This window comes from Rutilus rutilus, assembly GCF_951802725.1.
Source record: "Rutilus rutilus genome assembly, chromosome: 11".
Taxonomy (NCBI): domain Eukaryota; kingdom Metazoa; phylum Chordata; class Actinopteri; order Cypriniformes; family Leuciscidae; genus Rutilus; species Rutilus rutilus.
Window position 1 is genome coordinate 14,824,900 of NC_140216.1, and position 10,665 is coordinate 14,835,564.

Here is a 10,665-nt window from a genome sequence, read left to right on the forward strand (position 1 = left end):
CACTGCACTTCACGTAAACATTTTTTTATGTAGCATTTTTTTATGTATGTTAATATTTTTTATTATTTAGTTGTTTATTGAATTTGAATGCTTACGTTTTTTCAAAAACACAATTTTTTTATGAGGGGGAGCACGATGTCGCGTCAGACCACTGTCACGTGACTGATGATGTCACAGCAGGCTCTTTCCCAACTGTCCAATCAAAGTACACGCGTGCGTGATCTTGAAGCGCGAGGAAGTGTCCGCCGCGAGAGCGGACAGTCACTCATGCGATCATCATCAGCCCGACCGTACCGGACACATGGCGGCAGAGACATTTAGATCGGTAAGCGCAACATTGTCGTTAGCCGCTCACTTCTGTTGTTGTTCAATCGATCAGTGAGTTGCTTATGTGCTCGAGCTGCCTGATCAGTTACATGATGCAGTCAGATTCTCTATGAAACAAAAGGTCACTGTATTTCGATTTCACACTTCAGGATTTAATAGAGATGCATTTAAAAGGAAGATATAATCCATGTCATTATCCAGTCTGGAAGTGCATGTCTGATCCTGAATCAGCAGTCAAAGCCAGAGGAAATATAAAAGCATGCATTGTTCTTTATCACTGTAAGCCTTAAATCCCAAACTAAAGACTAATTGTTATGTCCAAGTATAAGAATAGAAGTATAAGAAAGAATGCCTGTCCTGCAGTGGTGGCACTTGACAGCACCAAAACATTACCATGGTAGCCATAGTTTAAATAGCATAGTTACTATTGCTGTTACCGTTTACTATTGTAACAAGTTCAGAAGCTTCATTATGATGAATTTAATTTTTGATGACAATGGTGACTAATACCATAGACTTAAAGGGACTTTGCTAATACCAAGTTTTACAATGGTAACACTGTCTGTAGTGCAGTGCTTCTCAACCAGGGGACTGGGGCCCACTAGGGGGCCTCAAGATGACTTACAATGATTTAAAGTCGGCATATAACCGAAGTTGCGATAGTATTTTCTTCTCTATTGTGACAAATATCAGAGCGAAACGGCTTCTCGAACAAGAAAAAATGCAGGGCGCGACATTAGTTTATCAAGTTTACTATGGTTTGCTATGGCTGTGATGTCATGTGAGTGTCAGGTTGTTCTGCAAACACGACATCAAAGAGAAGAAATGTTGCAGCGAGAGAGAGAGGAAAATCTGGAAAAGTCATTTAAATGAATACATTCTTCATGGCCATTTTTCTTAAATAACATATTTTTCTAGCTATGTCGAGCTCTAAAATATTTTATTGGGTAGAAAATGTCATTAAAAATAGTTTTAAAAATCCTTATTATACTATACAAAAACTATACAAATCATGGGATTTTGTAGTGGACAATGAGTAAAAATGGTTGAGAACTACTGCTACACATAACAAAAAAAAGTACCATGGTACTACTGTGTTTCATTTAATTGTGTCTTTTACATTGTGCCATAACAATCCCACATATTTTTGATATGCAACACAGTAGTACCATGGTGTTTTTTAAGTACTTTGTTGTGGCATGTCATTACCAGGGTACATGAATAGTGTAATTTGCCTATCAATCCTGAAAATGTGCTTTCATTCATGTTACCATCTGGTACCATGGCACTGTCATGGTACTTTTCTCAGGGTTACTATAGTATTTAGGCTGGATCTGTTGTTACCTAGAACATTTTTGGAAAGGGATTGATTTAAAGTCTCTTTCTTGGACAGAAGCTCTCTGTTTGGAACATTGGCTCACAGAGATTTTGCCGACTTGTGCAGTTGTGTGTAAGAGAACGGGGGGGTGCTATTGATGGGCTGTTGATGGGCTGTTGTTTATCATACTCTATAGAGACCTTTAAGCTGGAGCACATCCCTGACCTGTCCACAAATCAACCCGTCTGAATAAAAACATTTTGTTCCCTGCTTCTATAAACATTCCCCCTGCTTTCACATTTCCCACACGGCCTTGATGGGGAATCTCTTGTGTTGCAGTGTACAAACTGAACTGAATCAGAATTGAACTGAATTTAGCTGAATAACGACTCTATTGTCTTCTGTAGAGCTGCTTTACAGCTGAATTTGAACTTTATTTGATGATAAAGTTTGCATCATTGATGATTATTTTCCTGTTTATTACTGTGAAGCTGCTTTGAAACAATGTGTATTGTATAGGCGCCATAGCAACCAAGGTCACTTGATTTGTATGCAAACACACCTCACAGATCATCTCTGAGATATTTTGACATGCTAGCAGGTGTAAAATGTAAATCTTCCCACAATTCGCTTGAACCTTCAAAATCTAATAATCTGTGTCCATAGAGACGTACTAAATGCAAATTTTGCCTAAGTTATTATGTAACACATGACCTGAGTGAACATGCAGTTTGACTGGTGTTTGATTTGTATTGTCTTCGTCTTCAGTTAAGGCTGTGTCGGCGTCATATGTCTCTGTTACGGAGGTGTCCTCGGCTCATAGGTCCACAAGAACATCAGAAGTTCTTCTCCTCACACAGGTGGGTTTCGTTTGCTTTATGGGGTCTGACTTCATTTTAAGTGTGAAAACACTCTGGATGTTTTAGTAGCTATATGAACAAGATTTTTGGATTGTGTTCTGTTCCTCTAGAGTTGTAAAGAGTCACGGGCTCTTTAGGAAGCTGTTGTTTGGCGTCTCGGCGGGGGTGCCGCTCGTGGTCGGGGTGCGATATGTGTTCTCTGAGCCCAGAGAGAGGAGGAAGATGAAGATACTAGCAGAGGGAGTCGGCCGCTTCTGCAGGTCAAGCTCTTTAATAATCTTGTGTAAAATAACATTATTTAATCTGCTTTGCTAATATTAAATTCTGTTATATACACTACCATTCAAAAGGTCAGTATTTGTTTTTTAAAGAAATTAAGACTTATTCAGCAAGAGTGCAATAAATTGATCAAAATAAAGACATTTATAATGTTACAAAACATTTCAGTTTCAATTAAATGATATACTTTTTAACTTTCTGTTTATCAAATAATTTACTTTTCCACAAAAATATGAAGCAGCACAACTGTTTTCAACCTTGATATTAATAAGAAATGTTTCTTGAGCAGCAAATGCTGAAAATTCAGTAATAATAATGTAATAATGCTGAAAATTCAGCTTTGACATCACAGGAATACATTTAAAGTTGTGCAATATATTCGTTTTTCAAACGGTTATTTTAAATTGTAATAATATTTCACAGTATTGCTGTTTTTGCTTTATTTCTGATCTGATAAAAGCAGTCTTTGTGAGTATGAGTCTTTTTTTCAAAAACATCTTACCAACCTTAAACTTTTGAAAGTTAGTGTATGGCATTATATTACCCATCAGGCTCTCTGATCTCTAGATGTCAGATTTTGCTTTTGGTTTTGACTTGCCTGTATCGTGGCTGAAATTGAGACGTCTGATTCTGTGTCACGTCAGGTCTCTCTATGTCGGGCTGATGATATCAGCAGATTACTGGTGGACGTCCAACATTGTTCTGCGTGGCTTGGATGAGGTAGGTTTATACTCCCGTATATATCCAGTGCAAAACATTGTTATAAAAACAAGTAAACAGTAAAAATGCCAAACACTGTGAGCTCTAAACTCTGTTTCCGTCCCTGTCGCCAGAGCAGTCCAGAGTACGAGGAGCTCATGTCAGCGTGTCATCAGAGAGCAGCCAGTAATATGGTAGACGGGGCCATCCGGAACGGAGGCCTGTATATTAAGCTGGGACAGGGACTGTGTGCATTCAACCATCTTCTACCTCCAGAGTACATCCGCACCCTGCATGTGCTGGAGGATAAAGCGCTCAACAGAAGATACAAAGAGGTGAGCAGCTTCAGGTTAAAGGCACACTATGCAAGATTAGTACCTTAATATAACAGCTTCGAAGTCATTTCGATGGTAAACGAACTCGTAGTAGGGCGAATCATCCCGATAGCAAAGCAGGGGGGGGACACCGCTGGCAAAACCAGCAATGCAAGTTTGAAAGGTGGCGTCCCGACAAATCTTGCGAGAATCACGAATTGCTTTACGGCACGACGTCACATACATCACCAACATATGAAGCAGCCTCTATGGAAGACACTAGCACGCATTTCAGACGCGAATCATAGCAGAGTCGACGAAGAAAGCGCGGTCGGAAGAGTGCAGAGACGGCTCTGCGTGAGTGGTATTTACGACAGTAACGTTAAATACAAGTACTCCACAGTGACTCTAGGGGTCGCTGTTTGAGAAAAACGGAAACTGCATAGTGTGCCTTTAAGAAGCAGAACACATTAAGATTCAGCTGGAGTCTCTATCTATCTATCTATCTATTTATCACTTTTATGTCTAATCCATCTCGATCCATGTTGTTCTAGGTAGATGCTTTATTCGAGGAGGACTTCAGCATGACTCCAGATAAAATGTTCAGGACGTTTGACTATGAGCCTGTGGCTGCTGCGAGTCTGGCACAAGTACACAAGGCCGAACTGCATGATGGGACACCTGTGGCTGTAAAGGTGTGTTAGGGCTGCACATGATGAATGTTGTTAAAATACAGTTTATGTGCATTTTACTTGATTCATCAGTTTGATAGATGATATTTTAATTGGTTTAATGTGATTTGATAGTCCAGTGCAATATTGTATTTTTTTTTTTTTTCAGTATTTGCATGAACAGGTGATATACAAACAGTATGAAGAGATGATCCAGAGGTTATTGATGCATTTATGTTGTTACGAGGATCTGTCGATGTGTGTTGTTCAGGTGCAGTATATTGATCTCAGGGATCGCTTTGATGGTGATATCAGGACTCTGGAGATTTTGCTGGACATAGTGAAGTCTATGCACCCCAGCTTTGGCTTCCGCTGGGTCTTGCAGGTCAGTGCGTGAAATATAATGCGTTTAAAACTGCATGAAATCAAAACTTACTCTCAAAACTATAGACTGAAAGATTGGTTAAAACATCCCACCGCTGGCCAGATGATACGCAAACTACGTTTCATGACTGGATAAAGCAAACCAGAGTCTCGCTAGTAAAGTTTTGATGGATGCGGATTGTAAGTTAAATATGTCTGCGGTGACGTACAGCACGCGTGAGTCCGTTATCGATGCGCAAACAAACCGTGTATGTGCGCTCTCGACGCACTGATCGCACATTGCATTTATGCATCGACACATTTCAGTACGTTAACGTTGTTTCCACACACATTCATGATAATGTTTTATCTGTCATGTGTATGTTTCTGTGTTTAGTAATTCTGAATGGATCCATGTATTGTAGTAGATTATGCAGTCAGGTCAAGGCGGATGGAAACAATCTCTCATTGCTTCTTTATTTTTCTCCATGATGCTGGTAGGACTTGAAAGGAACGCTGGCACAAGAGCTGGATTTTGAGAATGAAGGCAGGAATTCTGAACGTTGTGCAGAGGAACTCAAGCATTTTAAGTTTATAGTCGTGCCCAAAGTATTCTGGGATCTGACCAGCAAGGTGAGAACATGTGAGAACTCCAGCTTTCACACATGCTCTACCAGTCAAAAGTTTTGGATCGGTATGATTTTTTATGTTTATAAAAGAAGTCTCTTCTGCTCACCAAGGCTGCATTTATTTGATTAAAAATACACAAAAAAACAGGAATATTGTGAAATATTATTACAATTTAAAACAGCTGTTTCTATGTGAATATATAGTGAAGTGTAATTTATTCCTGTGATCAAATCTGAATTTTCAGCATCATTACTCCAGTCTTCAGTGTCACATGATTCTTCAGAAATCATTCTAATATGATGATTTGCTCAAGAAACATTTCTCATTATTATCAATGTTGAAGACAGTTATTTACATTTTTATTTCAGGATTCTTTGATGATTAGAATGTCAAAAAGAACAACATTTATCTGAAATGGAAAGCTTTATTAACACTACCATTCAAAAGTTTGGGGGGGGGGGGGGGGGGGATAAAAGAAATCAATACTTTTATACATCAAGGATGAATTAAATTGATCAAAAGTTACAGTTACAAAAGATTCTGTTTCAAATAAATGCTGTTCTTTTGAACTTTCTATTAATCAACGAATACTGAAAAAAATTGTACACAACTGTTTTCAACATTGATAATAATAATTCATGTTTTTTTTAGCATCAAATCCGCATATTAGAATGATTTCTGAAGGATCATGTGACACTGAATACTGGAGTAATGATGCTGTAAATTCAGCTTTGATCACAGGAATAAATTACATTTTAAAATATAGAAAATAGTCATATTAAATTGACATAATATTTAACAATATTTCTGTATTGTTAATTAATTAATACATTTTTGTATTTTTAATCAAATAAATGCAGCCTTGGTGAGCAGAAGAGACTTCTTTTAAAAACATTAAAAATCTTACAGATCCAAACCTTTTGACTGGTAGTGTAAATGGATACTAACTCTGACTTTGTGCCCATGTAGAGAGTCCTCACAGCAGAGTTCTGTAATGGATGCAAAATCAACGACGTGGAGGAGATTCAGCGTCAGGGACTGAGTCTGAAAGACGTGAGTTCAGTGCCATCTGTTCTAAATGAACTGGCTCACATCACATCCATTAAATGTCCATAATTTCCTCTGGCTGTGTTTCAGGCAGCTGATAAACTCGTCCGTACATTCGCAGAGCAGATCTTTTACACCGGCTTTATTCACGCTGATCCTCATCCTGGAAATGGTGAGATTACTGTCATTTTATGGCTCTATTTCTTATTGGGAATGAATGAATACATATAATGATGCTCAAAATTATGACCCAGACGTTCCTTCATGAGTGTCGCCCATGTGAAATATTGCTCATTTTAGTACTGGTAAGAAGAGGTGCAGATAAAAAAGCTGAGTTAGTCCTGTTGGATCATGGGCTGTATGAGAACCTCAGTAAAAGGTGAGAACATGAGAAACAAACACTACAGTCACTGGAATCAACGTGAAACAGAAGGTGACTCTCTCTCTCTCTCTCTCTCTCTCTCTCTCTCTCTCAGTGACAGAGCGGCTCTGTGTCAGCTGTGGCGATCCATAATCCTGCGGGATGAAGCCGGCATGAAGAAATATGCAAATCAGCTCGGGGTCAAAGGTAAAGCAGTTTTTTCTTACATATTTTATCGTGACAAAAGGCAGTTGTTATGTAGTTAATATGTATACTATTTAAAGGGATGGTTCAGAGTAAAATCAACCCGGCTGATATCTCTAAATAAGCTCTAACTTTAATAATGTTCAACCAAGGGAAAAAAGGCTCCTGGGGGGGGGGGGGGGGGGGGGGGGGGGGTGTTTGGCTCGATGTCATGGTGCAAAGGACCCGAGGTTGATTTTACTCCGAACCATCCCTTTAAATTCTGATAACTGAAACTACTTGAAAATGTTTGTTATATCACTGGAATAAATTATATTTTAAAATATATTACAATAGAAAACTAAATTGTAATTGTAATAATATTTCACATTACGGTTTGTAAAAAGTAGGGGTGTAACGATACCCTCATGTCACGATTCGATACATATCACGATACGATATTATTGCGATACTCCAAGACATATAATAGAAGGTTAACAAAAAATGTACTGTTGATTAAAATGCTAAATTTGGTGTTACATTGGGGTTGAAATGAATAAGCTTGGACTTGGTGCTGGTAACCCAATGCACAGGACAATAGTGACACCAGAATACAAATATTCATGATTCTGAAGCTGAAAATACAGAAGTATTTTAGGCAAATATGCTTGTACTCTGTCACTGACTAGATGTATTAAAATAATGTAGGCCACTTTTTACTGGTAACATAAGACATTTGGCATTATAAGGACCCACAAACACTCCCCCATTGCATTATTATACATTATTCAGCATTATATATAGTAGTTTAATGTAGTACTGACACCAAAACTCTGTAAACGTAAATTGTTTCTAACGGTAATTTTAATTTTGGGTGAACTATGCACGATACATATTGTTGCATTTTTGCATTGCGATATATTGTTACACCCCTATTAAAAAGTATTTTGATATTATCATATTCATTGCGTCTCACTGGACCTTCCCAGAATACTTCCTGTTCAGTGAGATGCTTCTGCAGCGGCCAATCAACATGTGGAAAATGGGCCTGGGTAACATCCTGACTCGAGAGGAGACGTCGTACATGCGCGACATGGCCATGAACCGCTTCGATCAAATCATGCAGGTGTTGAAGTCTATGCCCCGGCCCATGCTGCTGGTGTTCAGGAACATTAACACGGTCCGCTGCATCAACATCACTCTGGGAGCTCCAGTCGACCGCTACTTCATCATGGCCAAGTGGTAGGGGACTAGAAAAGGACTGGCACCTGCTAGGCTCTAGTATTGACCCAAAAATCTTTGTATTTATATTCTTTTCATTGTCCTATTCCTTCTTGAATACTGTAGAATAACTGCTGCCCCATGTAAGTTTTCGTATTTATGGTTGTGTTTAGAATTTTGATCTTGTTCACCCTTCTGCTATCCATCCTTTTAATATAAAATAACTTTGTTTCAGTGCTGTGAGAGGATGGGGCAGAACTCTGGCCGATGACACCAGGATTCTTCCCAGACTGTCTGTCTTCCGCTGGTTCTGGTCCTTTTGGGAGGGCGTCAAGTTTGAATTCGCTTTAAGGTGATGACACTAGAACTCTATGAAATCTGATTTATTTTTTTCAACATTTGTATTTTATTTTCTTAAAAAGTAAAAAAAAAAAAAAATCTGGATTCCATTTTAATAGTTAAATTCAATTTTCAGTAATCAAAAAGCATGTCTAATTAATCGAAAGCATAAACGTATACGATTTAACTATTTATTAAAAGTTTAACAAAAATAAAATTTTAGGGGAAATACTTCATTTTTTCCCCCAAACTCGTTTTTTTTGTTGTTGTTTTTTTTCATTAATTTTTTTATGGATTCTGTTTTAATAGGTTAATTCAATTTGAATAATTAAAAAGCATGTCTAATTAATTGGATTCATAAAACTTTAATAATTTAGTGATTTATTAAAATAATATTTATTTTAATAATGTTTAAATTTTTCTGGATTTATAATTTAATACAAATGTATTGTAAAAAACAAACAAACAAAAAAACAGATATAATCAAATGAAGGCATAAAAAATGTAACCATTCTTTAAATTTTTTGGCAAACAAAGTGAAAATTTTAAACTTTAAAATTGATATTCCTTTAAGTTTTAATAGTTTTATTATTATTGTTACTTTAAATCTACTCTACATTCTACTGTATAGTAGTATGTCGTAGTTTTTTTTTTTTTAATTAAACCAAACTTTTATTTTGGTGAGTTGTAATGAAGCCCTTCATTACAACAATTAGTGTCTGTGTGTATCTGATTATAGCTTTATCACATAAATGGTGAAATGACTTTCAGAGCAGCTCTGGAGATGAAGCTTGTGTGTTCATGAGACGGCAGACGCTGAAACACAAGCATCATGCATACTTGAGTTTGTGTGTAGTGGACAAACTGTACCACTCTTCAGAGACATAGAGAATAAGCAGACTTCATATTTAAATGTTCTTTTGGTGCTTCAGTATTCACAGACACTAGTCCATATCATGATTTGACGAAACTAATATTAAACTGGAATCAAGCTTGCGGTTTTAGCCCATACGGCAACCATATTGTTTGTGTGTAATAAGCATCAGACGTCATTCTGTGTTCCTCCAGGTCAGAGATGGCTCTCATGAGTGTCACTCACTCTGTGCTTAAGCTGCTGTCTAACTGCAATATCATCACGCTGGACCAGGACGTGTATCAGTTTCTGAAATGAAGCGTCACCTCTGAGCGTGGTTTCACTCATGTCGGATGGCTTTGCTCTCAGTGCTGTTTGTTCTTTTAATGAGTTTCACTTGAGCTTGGGCTCTCAGGAACCTCTCTCTCGCTGGTGAGCTGCATTTCACAGAAAGCCAAGCACTTTTTTAATTTTGCTTTTATCAATTACGACGTTCCAGCATTTAAAAGACCTCTTTCATTCAAGAAGCTGAGACCTACATTCATTTCTTCTGTAAGCCTAAGAAACACTAAAATGGTTCATGATGATCATTTAATGGTGGCAATAATGGAAGGAAAAATTACTTTGAACAAAGTAAATGTTTATGCTTAAAACCTTTTACCTCATGAGGTTTAACAATTTATTGCAATGGCAATTATAAAAAAAACTTTTTACTAATTACAGTTAAATTGTGCCAGGTTGTTTTGTATTTAGATGGGTTTCACTAATTAAATTGATGGCGAATATGCAGTTGGAGCGGAGAGGTGTTGCGCTGTCAAACAATTGTGTGTAATAATCTACAATGCAATGTATTTTGAATATAAATCATTTATAAGAGGCTGTTATTTCAGTTTTGTTTGTGTAATGTTTGGATTTTCCAGAGTCCAAACTGAAGCTCTTGTATCTCCTGGAGTCTCTATTACAATTGAAATTGGATAGTTCACCCAAAAATAAACATTTTGTTATCACTTACTCGCCCTCAAGTTGGGGTCAATCAATCAAATCATGTGGATGACAGAATGGTGAGGTATGCAGGTCTCCTCCACATTCGATTGCAAAGCTTGCATTCATTTTTTCCTTCTTTTTTGATAATCTATTACACTTGGATGTACGTCACAATACAGAAGAAAAGATCTGTCGCTACTTCCGTTTCGTCGTGAC

General features: G+C 37.5%; 1 protein-coding gene across 2 annotated transcripts; it reads left to right on the forward strand.

Moving 5' to 3' along the window:
- The first annotated feature begins 188 nt into the window (after positions 1 to 188).
- On the forward strand, positions 189 to 10,476 carry adck5 (aarF domain containing kinase 5). 2 transcript variants are annotated; one of them, XM_084423438.1, is made up of 15 exons: positions 189 to 325; positions 2,414 to 2,505; positions 2,616 to 2,765; positions 3,429 to 3,504; positions 3,618 to 3,818; positions 4,352 to 4,492; positions 4,740 to 4,853; positions 5,333 to 5,464; positions 6,431 to 6,514; positions 6,599 to 6,680; positions 6,809 to 6,887; positions 6,985 to 7,076; positions 8,042 to 8,294; positions 8,509 to 8,625; positions 9,681 to 10,476. In XM_084423438.1, exons 1-15 carry the CDS (start codon positions 302 to 304, stop codon positions 9,781 to 9,783), a joined length of 1,740 nt encoding a protein of 579 aa, XP_084279564.1. In that variant the 5' UTR covers positions 189 to 301; the 3' UTR covers positions 9,784 to 10,476. The 2 variants fall into 2 exon arrangements, with proteins under 2 accessions (XP_084279564.1, XP_084279565.1); XM_084423439.1 differs by having other exon boundaries at positions 208 to 325; positions 3,623 to 3,818.
- The last annotated feature ends 189 nt before the right edge of the window (positions 10,477 to 10,665 follow it).

Excerpts from the sequence above, each read along its gene's own strand:
- adck5 (XM_084423438.1), top strand. The coding sequence starts at position 302 with ATGGCGGCAGAGACATTTAGATCG. Across the intron at positions 326-2,413 it reads CGGCAGAGACATTTAGATCG|TTAAGGCTGTGTCGGCGTCA; the intron begins GTAAGCGCAACA and ends CTTCGTCTTCAG. Across the intron at positions 8,626-9,680 it reads AAGTTTGAATTCGCTTTAAG|GTCAGAGATGGCTCTCATGA; the intron begins GTGATGACACTA and ends GTGTTCCTCCAG.